The sequence below is a fragment of the Bufo gargarizans genome, chromosome 5 (assembly GCF_014858855.1).
Source record: "Bufo gargarizans isolate SCDJY-AF-19 chromosome 5, ASM1485885v1, whole genome shotgun sequence".
Classification (NCBI taxonomy): domain Eukaryota; kingdom Metazoa; phylum Chordata; class Amphibia; order Anura; family Bufonidae; genus Bufo; species Bufo gargarizans.
In genome coordinates, this window is record NC_058084.1 from 280,270,100 (window position 1) to 280,291,712 (window position 21,613).

The 21,613-nt window shown below is 45.7% G+C and overlaps 1 protein-coding gene across 2 annotated transcripts in view; it reads left to right on the forward strand.

Annotated features, from left to right (window-relative positions):
* The window catches only part of LOC122938072, a 116,915-nt gene that overhangs the window by 18,224 nt on the left and 77,078 nt on the right, over nt 1-21,613 (forward strand). For both annotated transcript variants that reach the window (XM_044293355.1, XM_044293356.1), the window contains 3 exons: nt 6,050-6,186; nt 6,491-6,613; nt 20,518-20,557. In XM_044293355.1, the coding sequence (XP_044149290.1) occupies nt 6,050-6,186; nt 6,491-6,613; nt 20,518-20,557 (300 nt within the window). The remainder of the gene's footprint in view (nt 1-6,049; nt 6,187-6,490; nt 6,614-20,517; nt 20,558-21,613) is intronic.

Here is a 21,613-nt window from a genome sequence, read left to right on the forward strand (position 1 = left end):
CTGGCTACCTCCCATCCCCCCACAGAAGAAAAGTGGATCCAGGCTCAACATGTCAGTTCTGGCATCCCACCAGCTGCTGGGACGCCTGCTGCCTACCCTCCTCCAGAGCACTGTTCTCCTGGATTGGAGTCAGAAGTCTGAAGAGGTGCATCCCTGCTGGTCTGGACATTGAGGGAGCATGCTGAGCAGATAAGTATTGCCCAGTCCCTCCCCCTCCCTCTGTGTCTGTTTGTCTGTGGCTACCTGGGTGAGCTTGAAGAAGGATCCTGATGGGGGCACTTTCTTCATTTTGGCACTGGAGTACTGGCATCTCTTCCCCCTTAAACTGTGGGCTTCAGCGCTTCTCTCGTCGGGCCTTGGCTGCTGCGCTCCCTCAGCACCCGCCGGCAGGCCGCTCCTCCATGGCCTTGTTAACCCCTTCTGCGCCGCGTGAGGGGAGTCGGGGTGTTTGTTCAAATCGCGCGTGCGCTTATATTCGCGCGCGCACGCTTATTTCGCGCCATGATGACGTGTTTGGGGGGGCGGAGCCTCGGCATGCCGCTCTGACTCTCCTTACACCGGAGACTCTGTTTGCTCACGGCCGTGCAGCTCCTCATCTCTCTACACCGGAGACTTCTGCTAGCGTTGCCTGGGTGGTAGGAGAACAGCTTGCTCTGCTCCTGATCTTTGCAGCAACTGGTAGGAGATCTTTTACTGTGGGGTTCCATCATGCCAAAGCCTGGGGCACTTAAATCTGCCAAGGCCTCCTCTCAGGCTCTTTTGGGGTCATGCAAGGTGTGCCTTCTGCCTTTTTCTGCCTCTGCACCTGTGACTCGTGCCCTGCTCCTGGACAGGATCAGCCTCCTTCTCTTGCTCAGCCCAGTCCTCCCTCTGCCCCTGCGGAACCGGCGGTACCCGCCTGGGCTTCCGCCATGTCTAGTGCGGCAGCGGATCTGGCCCTAGTTGCCAAGGCAGCCATGTCCTTCATGGAGCGTATGGCAGCTACTACTCCAGTGGCGTCCACTGCTCCATCTCCTCTCAGTGATTCTCACAGGGGGCGTCTGACGTCTAAGAGGCAGCGTGAGCGGCAGCATTCCTCATCGGATGACTCCGCTTCTCCCCCACGCCTTGAGGCATGCCCGGTTGACTCTCCCTCTCGTGGGGAGCGCAAATCCGAAGGGGAATTGTCCGGATCGGACGAGACCACGGAGCGGGAACCCCTGCCTAAGCTTTCCACCATGGTATCCGAATTGGTGGAGGCTGTCCGTGACACTTAATATCCAAGGAGATTCCACTCCCTCCACTAGTCGGGAGTTCTCCCTCTTTCCGCCCAAAAGGCCCGAATCCGCGGTGTTCCCCGTTCATGAGGAATTCACAGCGGTCATATCAAAGGCTTGGGACCGACCCAATCAGAAATTTTCGGCCACCAAGCGCATGGATACGCTTTACCCTTTCCCCTCTGACTCGGTGGAAAAGTGGACTTCTTCCCCTAAGGTAGATCCTCCGGTGGCCAGGTTGGCCAAGAACACGGCCCTTCCTGTCCTAGACGGTTCCTCCCTGCTGGATGCGGTGGACAGACGCCTGGATTCACTTTCCAAGTCCATCTTCTCTCTGGTGGGCGCTTCCCTGCGACCGGCTTTTGCGTCGGCTTGGGTTGCCAGAGCCCTTACGGCGTGGTTGCGGCGCCACCACCAGGATCTGACGAAACAGGGAGCCCCTGCAGACACTTTGGAATTTATTCTCCAAATGTCTCAGGCTTCTAAATATCTCTGTGAGGCTTTAATGGATATCGTTTCCCTATCTGCCCATATTTCGGCCCTCTCGGTCATTCAGCGTAGAGAGGTGTGGGATGCTGATGCTTCTTCCAAGCGTTCCCTCGCTAACCTTCCCTTTTGAAGGATCTAGACTCTTTGGAGCCCAGTTGGACGAATTCATTTCTGCCGCAACGGGGGGCAAGAGTACTCATCTGCCTCAACCCAGATCCAAACTGCCCTTTCGATCTCGGGCTTCAGGGTTCCGGGGCCAGTCCTTTCGTCGCTTCTCCACGGCCAAGACGTCTTCGTCCTCGTCGGCTGGGGGATCCCAGGAATCCCGCAAGAAGCCTTTCTTCAAACCCCAGCCCTCTTGGCGACCACGGGCACAGTCAACCCGTCCCCCTGCTCCCAAGCAGCCCTCCGCATGAAGGGGTGCCCCCACCCCTCGTGGTGGGGGGCCGTTTGCTCTCCTTTCAACAAGTCTGGAGGGCTCACGTTCAGGATGCCTGGGCTCTGGAGATTGACGTCCGGTTACAAATTGGAGTTCGCGTCCACCCCGCCGGAACGCTTTTTCCCGTCTCGCGTTCCGGGGGATCCAGCCAGGGCCTTGGACCTCCTTTTGGCGGTCTCCTCTCTTCTGGACCGGGGTGTCATTTTTCCCGTTCCCCCCCCCCCCCCCCGGAGGAACAGGGAACAGGTTTTTACTCAAAACTGTTCGTCGTTCCGAAGAAGGAGGATACTGGATCTGAAGCTTCTGAACAAGTTTCTAAGGGTGCGGAAGTTTCGCATGGAGTCCCTTCGCTCCGTTATTGCTTCTCTGCTTCCAGGGGAATTTCTCGCGTCTGTGGACATTCAAGACGCCTACTTACATGTCCCGATTGCGAAGTCTCACCCTCGCTTTCTGCGTTTTGCCATCTGGGGTCGTCATTACCAGTTCGTCGCCCTGCCTTTTTGGGTTGGCGACCGCCCCTCGCGTTTTCACCAAGATTTTGGCGCCTCTCATGGCGCTTCTTCGCACCAGGGGCATCTCGTTGTTGCCCTACCTGGACGACATCTTGATAAAAGCCCCGTCTCTTCCACAGGCCGAGGACAGCGTCCGAATCACCGTTCAATCTCTAGAACGGTTCGGGTGGCTGATCAATCTACCCAAATCCTCTCTGCACCCTTCCCAGAGACTCTCCTTCCTAGGGATGGTTTTGGACACCTCGAGTTCTCGGGTGTTTCTTCCGGATTCCAAGTCCTCTCAGATTCGGAGGGCGGTGTCGCTCCTTCTACAAGCTCCTTGTCCCACCATTCGGGAGTGCATGCAGGTTCTGGGCCTTATGGTAGCCTCCTTCGAGGCGATTCCGTATGCCCAGTTCCACACTCGACCGTTACAACAGTGGATTCTTGCCCTCTGGGACAAGACCTCTCGGGGTCTGGACGCTCCCGTCCGCCTGTCCTGGCAAGTTCGGTTGTCTCTCCCTTGGTGGCAGGCCTCCCCGAATCTCTCATCAGGGAGGTCCTTCCTTCCGTTCTCCTGGACGATAGTCACCACCGATGCCAGCCTCATCGGTTGGGGAGGCGTCCTCCGGAACCTCACAGTTCAGGGGGTCTGGTCGACGGAGGAATCCCGTCTTCCGATAAACGTTTTGGAACTAAGGTCGATCTTCAACTCCCTCTCCCACTGGACTTCCCTCCTTGCGGCTCGGCCGGTGCGTGTTCAGTCGGACAATGCCACGGCTGTAGCCTACGTCAATCATCAGGGCGGAACGCGCAGTCGGGCAGTGATGCAGGAGGTGGCGAGGATCCTCCTATGGGCGGAGTCTCATGTGCCAGTGTTGTCGGCGGTGTACATTCCGGGCGTCGACAACTGGACGGCGGATTTTCTGAGCCGCACCAAGGTGGATCTGGGAGAGTGGTCCCTACATCCGGAGGTGTTCGAGGACATCTGCCGCCGATTGGGCCGTCCGGACGTGCATTTAATGGCGTCCCGGCTAAACAACAAGGTGCCGGTGTTCCTTGCCCGCGCTCGAGACCCAAGGGCGTGCGGAGTGGACGCGCTGGTGTCTCCTTGGCAGCGATTCGGCCTTCTCTATGTCTTCCCTCCACTTCCTCTGTTGCCGAAGGTGCTGCGCAAGATCGAGGCGGAGGGGATACCGGCCATTCTTATCGCTCCGGATTGGCTTCGCCGCGCCTGGTTCTCCAACGTCATCCGAATGCTAGCGGATGTTCCGTGGCCTCTTCCCGACAGAGGGGATCTTCTGTCTCAGGGACCACCAGAATTCACGTCAGTTGCGTTTAACGGCGTGGCTATTGAGACCTACATCCTGAGGGAGAGGCTTCTCTGATGCGGTGGTGAGAACCATGATCAGAGCTCGAAAACCGGCTTCTTTGCGGATCTATTATCGCACCTGGAGGGCCTATCTGACCTTTTGTGAGAAGTCGGGTTTTCCGCCGCTTCGTTTCTCTGTTCCGGTGGTGCTGGCCTTTCTACAGTCCGGCCTTGAGGTGGGGCTGTCGCTCAGTTCTTTGAAGGGTCAGGTTTCGGCCTTGGCGGTCTTTTTTCAACAGTCTATTGCCTTTTTGGGGCCTGTGAGAACCTTCCTGCAGGGGGTGGCGCATTCGTTTCCTCCATATGTTCCTCCCTTACCCCCCTGGGATCTTAACCTGGTCCTGCGCGCCCTTCAGGAGGCGCCTTTTGAGCCTCTGAGGGAGGTCTCCCTAGTCTTCCTCACCTGGAAGGTGGTTTTTCTGGTGGCAATTACCTCCATCAGGAGGGTTTCGGAGCTGGCCGCGCTTTCCTGTCAGGAGCCTTTTCTGGTCTTCCACCAGGATAAGGTGGTGCTACGGCCGGTTCCTTCTTTTTTTGCCCAAGGTGGTTTCTCCGTTCCACCTTAACGAGGATCTTGTCCTGCTCTCTTTTTGTCCTTCTCCGGTGAACCCCAAGGAACGTGCTCTCCACTCCCTGGACGTCGTCAGGGCCCTGAAGGTGTATCTGGGGGCCACCGCCTCCTTTCGTCGTTCGGACTCCCTCTTTGTGATTCCCGAGGGGGGTCTCGTAAGGGTCTGGCGGCTTCCAAGGTTACTGTGGCGCGGTGGATCCGTTCCGCTATTGCTGCGGCCTATCGCGCTCGTGGTCAGGTTCCCCCGTCGCGGATTACAGCTCACTCCAAGGGCAGTGGGAGCTTCCTGTGCCGGACGCAATCGCGCCTCCGCCTCCCAGTTGTGTAAGGCGGCCACTTGGTCATCTTTGCATACGTTCACAAAGTTTTATCAGTTGCACTCGCTGGTCTCGGCTGATGCTGTCCTCGGACGCAGGGTATTGCAGGCCGTGGTGCCCGATTGACGGCTGGACGTTTCTTTTCCTGGCAGTGTTGGTTTTTTCCCACCCCATGGACTGCTTTTGGACGTCCCATGGTCTGTGTCCCCCAATGGAATGTACGAGAAAAGGAGATTTTTGTGAAACTAACCTGTAAAATCTTTTTCTCGTCTTTTCCATTGGGGGACACAGCTCCCGCCCGCTTTTTTTGTTTAGTTGGTGTGATGGTTTCCATTGTGTTTTTTTTCAGTTCTCCTTCTCCTACTGCTTTTGCAACGACTGAAGTCGTCCTGGAGGTGTCTGGGGGTATAGCCCGAGGAGGAGGAGCTTCGTTTTTGCATAGTGTCCCTCCTAGTAATACCTCTAAGCTATACCCATGGTCTGTGTCCCCCAATGGAAAAGACGAGAAAAAGATTTTACAGGTGAGTTTCACAAAAATCTCCTTTTCCTCTACACTGTAACTGTGGTAGTGATACTCCTGTCATGTGGCCACATGCACTATTGCTGTTTCAATTATCAAACAGGTGACACGCTAGGATTAACAGGTACTGACTGTAAACTATTAACCCCCTCTACTCCAGACTATTAAAGTTAGAGACATTGACACCTCCACTTCATTAAACTACTGAGGAAGTTTTAATTAGTAGAAAATATAAATTTTCTAATTTCCTGTTTTCTAAACCTGGAGGAGTCTTACAGTCTGAAATATACAGTAATTGCTATAAATAAAGGAAGCTTTACTTAAAACTAATTCCAAAACATTGAAATCTCAAAACGGGGCCAGAGAGGTTAGTACAGTCTTGTTGGGAGACCTCTTTTAGTTTTAGGAATCTGTGTTGGTTCCAACAATGTTGAACTTATGACCTGGATCTCGTTTTTGGTCAATTGTATCTTTTACTTTCAGCACTAAAGTAGATCAATTGAGTATTAACATCACAGCCTAGAACCACTTCAAGTGTATAGATTACAATCACTACCCCCTTCAATATGAAAGCTTGATTGGTGTGTTTTTCAGGTCTACAATACATAATTCAACTGTATCCAGAAGTTGATAGCGAAGATGCTTTTAAATGCACTCTCTGCAAAATGATAGGACCTCTGGGTTTCATTACTGGCCATATTGAAAGCTTTAAACACAGAAGAATGTACTTGGTGAGTACAATTAGCTGTGATTGTATTATGTTAGATTCTAATTACACGTACACTGGAATTTCCAATCCGCGCTCCACTTTGATGTACATACGGAATTTTTGATTATTTGTTTTACGCTTTCCATTCATTTCAATAGGAGATACAGTACGTTCCGTTCCAAGATGAGGCATGCTTCTTCGTTTTCCACATGGGGGAAAAAAAGCAAGTGCTGATTCACATTGAAATGAATGGGAGGCTGTTTTGAGGATTTTTAGAGCTGATTTTGTGGCGGAAATAATTGATTTTTACTGGTTTCTGTTTTCAGAGCACTGCGTACAAACATCTACTTCCTTTATATAGAAAAAAACAATCCTATTATGAAAAAAGTTGTGCTGTAAGGAAACATGCTGTTAAAGTGGAACAGGAGGAGAAAACACTTACTGTAAACGTAAGCTATTAAACTTTATGGCTGTGTTTAAAAATATTGTACTTCAGTTTTTCTTTGGGTGGGGTAGTAACGGATGGATCGTAGCTTATTGTCCCCACAATAAGTCAAGGCACTTGGAAGAAAATATAAAAAAAAGATACTCTATTATTATTTTTATATATATATATATATATATATATATATATATATATATATATATATATATATATATATATAATTTTTTTTTACCCTGTTGAATATTTTTTTCCCTTTATTTTAAAGGGAACCTGTCAGCGAGATCATGCTCTTTAAAGGGGCTGGTGGCAGGTTTTTGGCAACCTGTCAGGTCAACACCGTAAAAAAAACTGCCAGAACAGCCATTTTTTGGTTACCTTACAAGAAGCGTAGATGTAGAGCAGTCCAGAGTCCTATATAACATAGTTTATAAGGCCGAAAAAAAACGACATCTGTCCATCCAGTTCGGCCTGTTATCCTGCAAGTTGATCCAGAGGAAGGCACAAAAACCCCTATGAGGTAGAAGCCAATTTTCCCTACTTAAAAGGGGAAAAAAATTCCTTCCCGACTCCAATCAGGCAATCACAATAACTCTCTGGATCAACGACCCCTCTCTAGTAGCTATAACCTGTAATATTACACTCCAGAAATACATCCAGGCCCCTCTTGAACTCTTTTAGTGAAGTCGCCATCACTACCTCCTCAGGCAGAGAGTTCCATAGTCTCACTGCTCTTATCGTACAGAATCCTCTTCTATGTTTGTGTACAAACCTTCTTTCCGCAGAGGATGCCCTCTTGTCACAGTCAGTCCTGGGGATAAATAGATGATGGGAGAGAGCTCTGTACTGACCCCTGATATATTTATACATAGTTATTAGATCTCCTCTCAGTCATCTTTTTTCTAAAGTGAATAACCTTAATTTTGATCATCTTTCAGGGTACTGTAGTCCATCCGTTCCAATTAGTATTTTAGTTGCCCTCCTCTGAACCTTTTCCAGCTCTGCTATGTCTGCCTTGTTTACAGGAGCCCAGAACTATACACAGTACTCCATGTGTGGTTTGAATAGTGATTTGTAAAGTGGTAGGACTATGTTGTCATCACAGGCATCTATGCCCCTTTTGATGCAACCAATTATCCTATTGGCCTTGGCAGCAGCTGCTTTACACTGGTTTCTACAGCTTAGTTTTCTGTTCACTAAAATTCCTAGGTCCTTTTCCATGTCAGTGTTACCCAGTGTTTTACCATTTTGTATGTACCGGTGACTTGCATTATTCCTTCCCATGTGCATAACCTTACATTTGTCAACATTAAACCTCATCTGCCACTTCTCTGCCAAAGCCTGGCAGATGATCCCTCTGTAGCAGTATACTTTCCTCTTCCATGTTAATTACTTTACACAGTTTAGTTTCATCTGCAAAAATTGATATTTTACTGTGCAAGCCTATAGGGCCCAATACTGACCCCTGAGGTACTCCACTAGTGACAGTGACCCAATCTGAGGGTGTACCATTAATAACCACCCTCTGTTTCCGATCACTGAGCAAGTTACTTGCCCACATACAGATATTTTCTCCCAGTCCATGCATTCTCATTTTATATACTAACCTTTCATGTGGTATAGTGCCAAATGCTTTGGAGAAGTCCAAATATACAACATCCTTTGATTCGCCGTGGTCAAGTCTAGAACTTACCTCCTCATAGAAACTGATTAAATTAGTTTGACATGAACGATCCCTCATGAAGCCATGCTGATTTGGCATGATTTGCTTATCTTCCTTGAGGTACTCCAAGGTAGCATCTCTTAGAAAACCTTTAAACCGTTTACCCACGACAGATGTTAAACTTACAGGCCTATAGTTTCTGGGCTCTGTTTTTGGACCCTTTTTGAATATTGGCACCACATTCGCTAAGCGCCAATCCTGTGGGACACTCCCTGTCAGTATAGAGTCATTGAATATCAGAAATAAGGGTCTGGCTAGGACAGCGGTGTATGCCATCTGGTCCTGAAAATTTTGTCTATTTTTTTATCTTTTTAAGACTGCACTGTACTTCTTCCTGTGTCAGACAGCACACTTTTAATGGGGAATTTTACTTTTACATTCTGAATTTCATTTGACAGTTTATTTTCCTCAGTGAATACAGTGGAGAAAAAAATATTTTTAATAGCTTTGCTTTCTCCTTTGCTCTGTGCAACTCTCTCCTCATTACTTTTGTAAAGGGCCGGCACCTTCAGATTTATACTTTTTACCATTTATATGATTGAAGAACAGTTTAGGGTTAGTTTTGCTCTTTTTGGCTGTTTTTATTAGTTTTTTTTACATATTCTATTTTTTTCCTTTTATAGTTTTTCAGTGCTTCCTCGCTACTCCCCTGTTTGTGATTGAAATGCTTCCTTTTTGTCATTTATTGCTTGCTTTACAGTTCTATTTATTTCTTGTTCCTTAACCTTTTATTCCCATAAGGTATGTACCTTTCACAATACGATTTTAGGATGCTTTAAAAAATATCCAATTTTTGTGCCTGTATTTTTTTATTTTTGAGTTTGTCATAGGTAGGGTACTTTCACACTAGCGTTATTCTTTTATTATAAATCCTAGGGGCTCAATACCGGAAAATAATTGATCAGTTTTATCCTAATGCATTCTGAATGGAGAGCAATCCGTTCAAGATGTCTTGTCTAGTTCAGTCTTTTTGACTTATCAGGACGGAGATGATGCCGCAGCACGCTGCAGTTTTATCTCCGTCCAAAATTCCAGAACACTTTCCCATTGACGTGCATTAATGCCAGATCTGGCCCTGAGTGTTCCTGCAAAACGGATCCGGCATTGCAAAAAATTTGAAAAAATAAACGCTGGATCCATTTTTCCGGATGACACCAGAGAGACGGATCCAGCATTTCAATGTATTTGTCATTTAGATCCTGATCCGACTGACAAATGCCATCTGTTTGCATGCGTTTTGACGGATCCGACAGGCAGTTCCGTCGCCCGAACTGCCTGCCGGAATCCTCTGCCGCAAGTGTGAAAATACCCCTAAGTTAGGCCTATGTCCTCTTAGTTGGCTAAATTTTGTTTTTTGAAGTTTGGTCTTTTTTGTTCCTCCCTGAAGAAACACTCCTTTTTTTTTTTATTTTTATAATGATAATTGGAAGGTTATTACTTTATGGTCACCGATCCTGCACATCTGATGTCAGGTCTATTGGTTAATACTAAGTCCAGTATGGCCGTCCCTCTAGTTGGGTCCTGAACCAGTTGGGAAAGGTAATTGTCTTTGTTTATTGCCAAGAACCTGTTTCCTTTTGAGATATACAGGTTTCAGTTTCCCAGTCTATATCTGGGTAGTTTAGGTCCGCCATAATAACCACCTCATTATGATTAGAGTGCTTACTTAGTGAGCATCTAACTCAATTTGCTCACATTTTGAACAAAGATATGAACCAAACCTCAAACGGCTGTTCCAGGAATGCATACATTAGACAAGATGTGCACTGAAATGCGCTGTCAATAATGAAACCCATACTAAATGGGGATTATGCAAGAAAAAATAAATACAGTGCAGTGATCAGATTCAGGGACTTTAGGAGATTCTTAAGTCACGTAATCTAAAGTCACAGACTTAATACAAACACACACTTGAACTCAAACACGTGAAATGCTCACAAACTCGTGTTTTGTCTGCTTGTATAAGTGCAGCTCTCAAACCAGACAGCTTTTTTTCCCTCTGGATTCAAAATAGTACCAATAAGTGTCACCTTAACCTATAGTTTCCAAAATGGGATAACTTTTTTGGAGTTTCAACTCTAGGGGTGTACCATGGCGCTCCTTTCCTTCTGCACCCTACCATGTGCCTGTAAACCAGTTAAACGACCACATCTGCAGTGTTTCTGTGATCTGCACAATTGGGGTAATAAATATTGCGTTTTATTTGGCTGTTAACCCTTGATGTCTTGCAGGAAAAAAATGTATTAAAATAGAAAATCTGCCAACAAAACTGAAATGTAAAAATTTCATCTCCTTTTTTTCTTTAATTCTTGTGGAACACAAAAAGGGTTAAAAAAGTTTGTAAAATCAGTTTTGAATAACTTGAGGGGTGTAGTTTCTTTACAACGGGGTCATTTTTGGGTGGTTTCCACTATGTAAGCCCGACAAAGTTACTTAGAATTGTAGTGGTCCTTAAAGTGGTTTCCAAAATTTGCTTTAAAAATGTAAACATTTGCTTCTAAAATTCGAAGCCTTATAAGATCCTAAAAAATAAAATTACATTTACAAAACGCTGCAAACATGAAAGTGGACATATTCGAAATATTTTACTTAGGGCTGCAACGATTCATCGATGTAATCAATGCAGAAAAATCCTCGATGCAGTTTCCCTGCATCGAAGATTCGTTTACATCACGTGACCACGGAGCGTGAGTGAAGAGAAACCTTTTACCTCTCCGTGACCTCCCATCCGCGCTGGCAGGGCCTTAACCCCTTAAGGACCCATGATGTACCGGTACTGCATGGTTCCCGAGTCCTTAAGGACCCATGACGTACCGGTACGTCGTGTATAGGGCGGCGGTGATCGGACCCCGTTGCCTGCTCAAATCATTGCGGGGGGGTTGCCAGGGAGATCTCAGGCCGGAAGCTGTATGAGTAATACACACAGTATTACTCATACAGCCAATGCATTGCAATACAGAAGTAATGCATTGTAAAGGGTAAGACCCCCAAAAGTTTCCGGATGACACACAAAATAAAAATTAAGTTTCAAGTAACAATAAACAAAAACGTCATTTTCCCCAAATTAAGTTTTTAAAAAGTATACATATTAGGTATCGCCACGTCCGTATCGACCGGCTCTATAAAAATATCAAATTTAAATAAAAACTGTGCTAAATAAACCAATTTTTGTTACCGTACATCACAAAAAGTGTAATAGCAAGTGATCAAAAAGTCACACGCACCCCAAAATAGTGCCAATAAAACAGTCATCTCATCCCGCAAAAATCATACCCTACCCAAGGTTATCGCCCAAAAACTGAAAACATTATGGCTTTCGGACTATGGAAACACTAAAACATGATTTTTTTTTTCTTATTTTTTTTCTCCAAAAATCCCCCAAAAATAAAATGGATAATTCCCAAAATGATCCAACATGAAGTAGACATATGGGGAATGTAAAGTAATAACCATTTTTGGAGGTATTACTACAGGGCTCGACAAATCCCAGTCCTGGCGCTTGGGTATGTGTCAGCCCGTTTTCAAAGGTGCCCGGGCAATGGGTGCGGAGCGCCGCTCTGTCCGGAGGCAGCACCGTTTGAAACAGCTCTTCGGTCTGAGTCAGTGAGTCACAGCACACAATAGCGGAGCCGCTGGCAGCAGGGAGGGGAGGGGCTCGGGAGGAGTGTAATCTGATCCTAGAGTGGAAGCTGGCTTCTGCCAGCCCCTCCCCTCCCACCAACCAATCAGAGCTGAGGCAAGGCTAGCACTAGCAGCTCTGAGTCGCTGACGCAAGTACAGGGAGTCTAAGAAAGAATCAAATGAGTCACAGGTGAAAAGAATCTAAAGATCCGACTTAGAGACTCATTCGATTCTTTGAGTTAAAAGAACCATGAGTCAGACTATAGAACAGTTTACACTGAGGCTGTTGGCTGATGCTTTTGCAGCAGTGATAAGATTAAGGGACAGGAGCAGAGAGATAAGAGAAGTGACAGGACAGAGTTTAGATTACAGGTTGAAGTAACCCTTCAGGATCAAATTGGCTTCTTCTGTCTCATTCAGTAGCTATATAACTAAGGGTACTTTCACACTTGCGGCAGGACGGATCCGGCAGGCTGTTCACCCTGTCGGATCCGTCCTTCTGCTGTTTTGCATATAATGGGGACGGGGGGTAGAGCTCCAGCGCTGCACGGCAGTGCATGGCGAAAGGCCGCCGGACTAAAAGTACTGCATGTCCAACTTTTTAGTCCGGCGGCCTCTCACCGCGAACTGCCGTGCTGGTCCGGGGACGGAGCGGCGGTATATCTAACATGGTATACAGCATTATTAGGGGAGCTTTATGGAGAAGTGGGGGGGGGGGGGGGAGCACTATGGGGGCATCTGCTGGGAGCTTTATGACGCAGCTCCGCCTGGCTCCTAACTTTTTTAGCTGGCTCCTAGATTCCAAGGAAATTTGTCAAGCCCTGTATTACTATGTATTATAGAAGTAGAGAAATTTAAACTTGGAAATTTTAAACATTTTTACATATTTCTGGTACATATTTTATTTTTATAAATAAAAATGATTTTTTTTTTTTACTTCATTTTTACCAGTGTCATGAAGTACAATATGTGACGAAAAAACAATCTCAGAATGGCCTGGATAAGTCAAAGCGTTTTAAAGTTACCAGCACTTAAAGTGACACTGGTCAGATTTGCAAAAAATCCTTAAGGTGAAATGGGGCTGAGTCCTTAAAGGCTTAAGTGCACACATCGTCGGTGCGCTGGCTGACGCTGTGCGTGACGTCCGGTCCTGCCTAGTGCATGCCTGGAAGTGGGAAGAAGATGCGGTCCGTCTCCTGCGGACTCCATGTCAGCGCACTGCCAGGAAAGGTTAATTATAAGTTAGCAGGGGCACGAATCTGCCGGAGGGAAGGGGCTTTGGGGGCACCTTTGATTTGAAGGGGCTGATGGGGGACATGGACGGAAATGGCATGGAGGATCTGATGTTGCTGGGGGACATGGATGGAAATGGTATAGAAGGGCTGATGGCGTTGGGGGACATTGCATGGAGGGGCTGATCTGATTGCACTTGGGTAATGGGGGACATGGATAGCATGGAGGCACTGGGGGAGGGGGACATGGCAATAGAGGGGCTGATGGCACTGAGGGAGTGGGGGACATGGCATGGAGGGGCTGATGGCACGGAGGGAGTGGAGCTAAAGGCACTGGGGGGAACTGATGCACTTGGGCTGATCGCACAGGGGGAAATGAAGGGTGTTGGGGACTGATGGCAGGGGGTCTGAATTTTTATAAAGGAAAACAGTCCAATTCATTTTTTTATTTTTTATTAGAGTACTCGATTAATCAATAGACTACTCGACTGCTAAAATAATAGTTTGCTGCAGCCCTAGTTTATCATCATAAAATCACTTTTGTGTTAAAAATTTAGCATCACCATATACTAAAGTCCTTAACCTTTTTTTATATTTTTTCACCAATCAGCTGTGTGGGGTCTTGTTTGTGGTTTTTTTTTTTTTTTTTTTTTTTTTTTTTTTTTTTTAATTCTAAATAAATGCCTTTTCCTTGCAGGTTAACCCTCGCTGATGCTGCAACCCTGCTTTTTTTTCTTTTTTTCTTTTTTTTTTTTTTTATACTCCTACGCCCGCTGTGCCCCCCTGTAGTTTTCCCGCTCAGTATGTTAATACTGGGTGTCTCCTTCTCCCTGGCTGTGCTGCGGTCTAATCACAGGGGAGAGCATCACAGCCAGGGAGAAGGAGCCATATTTAAAAAAAAAAAAAAAAGTGAGCCATAACTTTTTTCATATTTCTGTTCACATAACTGTATGAGGGCTTATTTTTTTTGGGACCGGTTGTACTTTCTAATGCCACCATTAATTATGGCATAAAATGTAGTGGGAAGTGTTAAAAAAAAAAATTCCAAATGGGGTGGAATTGGGAAAACGCAATTCCTCCACCGTTTTATGGGGTTTGTTCCCACGGCATTTCATTTACCACAAAACTGACCCATGCTTTTCATTCTCTGGGTCAGTATGATTACGATACCCCATGTGTAGGTTTTTTATGTCTAAATAGTGTAAAAATAAGTTTTTACTTTGATTTTAAAAAAATAAATAAAAATTAAATCGCCATATTCTGACCCCCATAACTTTTTATACTTATGTCTACTGATCAAATTTTTAGCGGAATTATCTGTAGTTTTTATTGATACCATTTTGTTGTGCTTGACCTTTTTTTGATTACATTTTATATAAAAAAAATTAGGGTAAGAGAAGCAATGAAAAAATTGCCATTTTTACCTTTTTTCCGTTACGCCATTCGCAGTTTGAAATTTTTTAAAATATTTTTAATAGTATGGTTTTTCATATTCATGATTATATTGTTATTTATGTATTTAATTATGCAGAAAGTGGGGTGATTTAAATAAGACTATTTTCCGCAGGTACGCGCCCCTATAATAGATCGTTGAAATATTCCAAATGGAGGGAATGCTTAACCCTTTCATGACCAAAGGTCATTGATGCCCCAGTGTCCAGGTCAAAATTTACAAATCTGACATGCGTCACTTTATGTGGTAATAGCTTTGGAACACTTTTATTTATCCAAGCCTTTCTGAGATTTTCTCGTGACACATTGTGCTTCATGACAGTCATATTTCACCTTTATTTATGAAAAAATCCCAAATTTACAAAAAAAATGAAAAATTGTCAAAACAGAAAGTGATGCCTCATAAAATATTTATTACTTGATATTTCCAAAATGATGCCAACATAAAGTATACATATGGGGAATGTTATCTTATTTTATTTTTTTAGGACATTTACAAGGCTTAGAAGCAATTCTTAAAATTTTTAAGAATTTCCAAAACCCACTTTTTAAGGACCAGTTCAGGTCTGAAGTCACTTTGTGGGGCTTACATAGTGGATACCCCCCATAAATGATCCCATTGTAGATACTACACCGCTCAATACCGCTTAGGCTAGTTTCACACTAGCGTTCGGCTGTCCGCTCGTGAGCTCCGTTTGAAGGGGCTCACAAGCGGACCCGAACGCTTCCGTCCAGCCCTGATGCAGTCTGAATGGATGCGGATCCGCTCAGACTGCATCAGTCTGGCGGCGTTCAGCCTCTGTTTCGCTCAGCAGGCGGACACCTGAACGCTGCTTGCAGCGTTCGGGTGTCCGCCTGGCCGTGCGGATCCATCCAGACTTACAATGTAAGTCAATGGGGACGGATCCGTTTGAAGATGCCACAATATGGCTCAATCTTCAAACGGATCCGTCCCCCATTGACTTTCAATGTAAAAGTCTGGACGGATCCGCTCAGGCTAATTTCACACTTAGCAATTTTTTGCCAATATAATGCATTTTTGATGGATTTTTGTTCACCTTGAAGCTCATATATGAGCCTATAAATAATGTTTTTTAAATTGATTTAAACCCTAATTTGCTCATTTCTTATTCTGGTCTGCCATCTGGTGGCCAAAATAAGAATTGAAGCATGAATACTTCAGCGAGGCTGTAAGTATTCAGTGCAACTAGCGATGCCCATATTGGCCACATGGGGCATTGGTAGCAAGCATGCTTACGGGTTATTGCACATTTAGATGCTGTGATCTCGCTTGATCACATCTAAGGCTACTTTCACACTGGCGTTTCTGGGTCCGCTTGGGAGATCCGTTTCAGGGCTCTCACAAGTGGCCGAAAACGGACCAGTTCAGCCTCAATGCATTCTGAATGGATAAGGGACCATTCAGAATGCATCAATTTGGCTGCGTTTGGCGTCCGTTGCGTTTTTTAGACTGTCACTAAAACGTAGCTTTAAGCGTTTTGGTGACCGTCTGATTATGCGGAGCCAAACTGATCCTTCCTTCCTTCCTTCCTTACAATGTAAGTCAATGGGGACAGATCCCCCTTTCACTGACACAATATGGTGCAATTGAAAACTGATCTGTCCCCATTGACTTTCAATGTAAATCAAGATGGATCCGTTTTGACTTGGATTTATTTTTTTGAATGATCAATGCAAACGGATCCATTATTAACGGATACAAGCATTTGCGTTATTGGTGCGCATCCGTCTGTGCAGATACAAGACGGATCCGCACAAAACGAGTGTGAAAGTAGCCTAAAGCCTTTAATGACCGCAATCTGTATTATTGCCGGTCACAGTAATTAGCCTCAGGTCTCTGCTGTATGAAACAGCAGGGATCTGCCAGCCATGACTACTGCTGCACGTGGGAGCAGGCGCCCTGTTTACAGATTGCTCCAGCGCTGGTAGCGAATAAATGAACGGATATGAGAAAAGACCATTTTTATTAAAATTTTGTGTTTAACTTTTTTTTTTTTTTTTTTAAATAAAGTCCCATTTGGATACAGTACAATGCTACATTTACACCCTCAGGGTCCATGGTGTACATGGCAGCCCGGATGGCGTCCAGTTGCCTTGGCAACCACCGGGTAGCTGCCAGGACATCGCTGCAGGGGGGCAATGGCATCATGTGGGGGTTACTTAAATTATTGGGGGCACGGTGGCAGTCATGCCTGACTTCAGGCTGTGATCTTCAAATGCGTGAAAGGGTTAATAGGGTTGCTGTTGCTGACTGACGCACTTTAACAAAGCTGTAAGAGGGCTTGTGTTTTGCAGCACAAGTTGTAATTAATTTCTGCAGATTTTGGGGGAATTGTTTCTTTGGTTTCACATTTACAAACTGGTACATGTTTGGAGACACTAAATTTTATATAGTTTTTGTTAGTCTTCTACTACAAAATAATTAAAGTGAACGTGCCGCCATCAAAATGCTGCCCAGTCTAGGACTGGTGAGCTTACCAAAAACAGCAATTCTGGCATCTGAGCTTCATGCATTCCCTGCGCACATCTTTTTGTAAATATATAAGATGGCTTAATTTACTTGCTTGGGTGATATGTTGCTCCCAATACTTCTGAAGAATCCCATTCAGAAGTTTGCCTAGGGCAGGTGCTCAACAACTGCTGGTCTCGCAGCACATTGCTGCTGTATGTAGCATTGACCCCTGGACATCCTTGGGTTGAAGGCTAGGGCTACACAGCGACGTGTTACGTGACTTCTTGTCACCATAAAGCCACGCAACATTGTTTATTATAGTCAATGGTGTCTCACTGCGACATGCAACATGACAGTTGCAAAAAATGCAAGTTGATTATCATTATAAAAAAAAATGCTGTGCGACACATGTTGCTCTTAACCCTGAAAAAAAAGTATAACCTGTTCAGGAAAGTCCTTTCTTTACAGAGATCTGCTAACTGCTGCAGAAAGCTGTTAAAAGGATATCCTGCAGTCAGAGAAGTGACTTTCTCCTTGCCATTGTAGGACAGTGGTGATGAACCTGTGGCATGGGTGCCAGAGGCGACACTCAGAGCCCTGTCTGTGGTCACCCACCCCCTGGAAAAAGTCTATGGTGTACCAATATGCCTTAGGCCCCTTTCACATAGGTGAGAATTCCGCGCGGGTGCAATGCGTAAGGTGAACGTATTGCATCCGGACCCATTCACTTCAATGGGGCTGTGTAGATGAGCGGTGATTTTCACGCATAACTTCTGCGTTGCGTGAAAATCGCAGCATGTTCTATATTTTGCGTTTTTCATGCAACGCAGGCCCCATAGAAATGAATGGGGCTGCGTAAAAAACGCAAGCAAGTGTGGGTGCAGTGCAATTTTTCTCGCATGGTTGCTAGGAGATGATAGGGATGAGCAACCCCGGACTCCATTAAAGTCTATTCACTGTATTATTTTTCCTTATAACATTGTTATAAGGGAAAATTAATAGCATTCTTAATACAGAATGCAAAATAAAATGTGCCTTGAGGGGTTCAAAAATAAGATATCTTCATTCAGCAGGACCTGCGCTGATGTCGCCACCCTCAACTGACATATATAAACCATGTTATAATGGAAAATCATAAAATCTACAGAACTCCAAACCATAACTTCAGTGAAGAAGTTCGGGTTTGGGCACCACATTCAGTTTTTTCTCACGAGCGTGCAAAACGCATTGCCCTCGTGCTGAAAAAACGGAACATTGGAACGCAATTGCAGACAAAACTGACTGCAATTGCGTGACTACTTGCGCAGGTTTCCTGCAATGCACCCTGAATGCATCCGGCCCTCACCCACGACGCCTGTGTGAAGGAGCCTTAGAGTTTCCCTGCCATTCATCAGCGCAGGGTGCACTATGAACAGCACAGGTAGCGCATTGAATGTATGCAGGCTATTATAGCTAAATGATAAAGTACTTAGAAGATATACTATATAGGACTGTAGTATTCAGGTTAAATGGCACTTTGCGATAAATAAGTGGTATTTTGGGTTGCAGTTTGGGCTCTTGGTCTGTAAAAGGTTCATCATCACTGGCCTATGATGAGCCCACAGACGAACAAGAAGTTCAGGAAGGAGGTGGGGCTTACCAATCCATTCACTTCAATAGAGCATGAGGTGGAAGCTGCAAAATGTTCGAAGCGTCTTACAAAACCTCTGCCCGTATGTGGGCAGGGATTCTAGACGGTACCAGGTTCATGACTGTGGGGGATCAGAACCTTGTTAAATGTATACACAAGCCCCTGACATAGTATAAGGCTCCATTCACACGTCCGTGATGTGTTGCGGGTCCGCAACACACCAGCCCGGCACCCCCATAGAAATGCCTATTCTTGTCCGCAAGCTGCGGACAAGAATAGGGCATGTTCTATCTTTTGCGGAGCTGTGGACCCGAAGATCAGGGACGCGCTCTGCAATTGCGGATGCAGACAGCACACTGTGTGCTGTCCGCATCCATTCCGTCCCCTCAGAGAATGAATGGGTCTGCACCCGTTCCGCAAAATTGCGGAACTGATGCGGACCCATTCTGCGGACGTGTGAATGGAGCCTAATTATGCAGTTCTAAAGCATTCTTGTTTGGCAGGTTAACATAATAGGAGGGATGTGTATCCATGTGCCAGTCTTGTTCTCCCAGCACTGGCATGAGATGCGCCTAATTTATTAAGAGGCAGATTCAAATCGGACTCCTTTCTGCCTTGCTGTTCACCAGGAACTGAAGTCTATGCCAGCTGCAGTCTGACATAGACTTCAGCTATAACGTCTGCCACTTTCTGGCAAATGTTATAATAAATGTGGTGTTGTAGCCTGAAGCCCCACCTCTTCCTCTAAGCCACACCCCCTCATACTTTGCTACTTCAGAAAAGTGGCAAGAATTCAAAAAAATTGCAAATGGTAGTGCACACATGGCATGCACCGCTGTTGTGGCGTACAGGGCTTAAAGGGCTTCTGTCACCTCACTAAACTTTTGTTTACTTTTAATCCCTATACTGCTATTTATGCCTACATAATCTAATTATTCATTTTGGTTCAGTAGCTTGTGTTAAAAACGTGCTTTTAAAATATGCTAATTACCTTGCTACCAGCAAGTAGGGCGGCTACTTGCTGGTAGCAGCGGCATCCTCGATCCTAAAACGCCCTCTCCTCATGTTGATTGACAGGGCCAGGGAATGGGATCGTTCTCTGCTAGCCCTGTTTGCATTCAAAATCTGCACTGAGGACGCTCGCTCGGCTGCTCCATCCTCAATGCGCCTGCGCAGGGTGTAGATGTGACGTCATCGGCACAGGCGCATTGAGGATGGAGCAGCCAAGCAAGCGGCCGCCTCTCAGTGCTCCTGCGCCGACTGAATACCGTTACGGCGCAGGTGCGAGATCTTGATAGCAGACCGGGCCAGCAGAGGACGATCCCGTTCCCTGGCCCTGTCAATCACAATGCGGAGGGGGCGTCTTTAGGATCGGAGGATGCGGCCGCTACCCGCAAGTAGCCGCCCTACTTGCTGGTAGGATGTTGCTTCTGTCTTGCTGAAGGATCCTGTGTGACAACACTACCCACAGGCTGCATATAAACTTATGACAGGCCTGGGCTCTGATTAGCAGGTTCTTTACAATGGGCTGCATGAGGCTGGTTTTCAGCAATCATACAGTCAAGCAAGAATGTATAAAGTTGGAACTTCTCTCTAAAGTTCTGAATTTGCAGCATTATAGATGTTTTATCTGCTCAATTACCCACTGGCAAGTTTTATTTCTTGTGCTATTTAGTAGCCTACTTACTATATACACTCTTACATTGCTTTTTCAGTATAGCTACTAAGGATGCTTTATTGATGGCTATTCTCATTTTCCCCTATCTCTTTTTTTTCATAGGATTCAAAGAGTTGCACCTCTCGAATTGGTGTTAAAAGTGGTATGTATTTAATTTTAAATTAAAATACACTTCTTTTTGGCTTATGTGCAACTGACCTGATGGTTACTGGGTCTTTCCAAATTATTGATTTTCTTCTTAATTTTCATTAATTACTTGATGGGCCGCATGCAGGCTCAGTGGTTAGCACTGGTGTCTTGCAGCTCTGGGGTCCTAGATTCGAATCTGACCATGGACAACATCTGCATACAGTTTATATGTTCTCCATGGGTTTCCTCCCACCCTCCATAGACCTACTTATAGGGGATTTGGATTGTGAGCCCCAGTGGGAACAGAGAGTGATGTCTGTAAAACATTGCAGAATATATCAGCGCTATATAAATAAGTAAAATAAATGGTGTCTTTTCTAAAGGGCACCTGTCAACAGATTTCTACCTGTGGAACTGGCTGACCTGTTACATGTGCACTTGTCAGCTGAAGTCATCTATGTTGGTCCCATGTTCATATGTACCCACATTACTAAGAAAAATTATCTTTTAATATATGCAAATGAGCCTCTAGGAGCAATGGGGGCATTGCTGTTGCACCTACTGGTGTTGCTATCTCTGAAACTGCTGCACCCTCTCCACTTTGACAAGGCCAGGCAATGGAAACAATCTGTCCCTGTCAATCAAAATGAAGCCTATTTTACCCAATTGGAGACATATCAGCACGTGACAGTGCATTTTGTTCAGTTGAAGAGTGCACATCTATGGACATGTTAACAACCACATAATTCAGTCTTTCAATAAAGGGGTTGCGGCACTAGTAGTATGTTGGTGACCTATCGGTCAGGATAGTAATCAATATCAGATTGGCAGGGGTCTGACTCATGGCACCCCTGCCGTTCAGCTGTTTTGAAGAGGCTGCGGTGCACGTGTGAGCTCTACAGCCTCTTCACTGCTTAACTGCACTCCGTCTAACTTGCTGTGGCGATTCAGCGTAATTACATCTACTAGTTCCTTTCGAAGCTGCTACGATCTAAACTGCATGCAGTTAAGATTTGATGAGGCTGCAGAACTAGCGCCACGTCCTCTTGAAACGGCTGATCTGTTATTA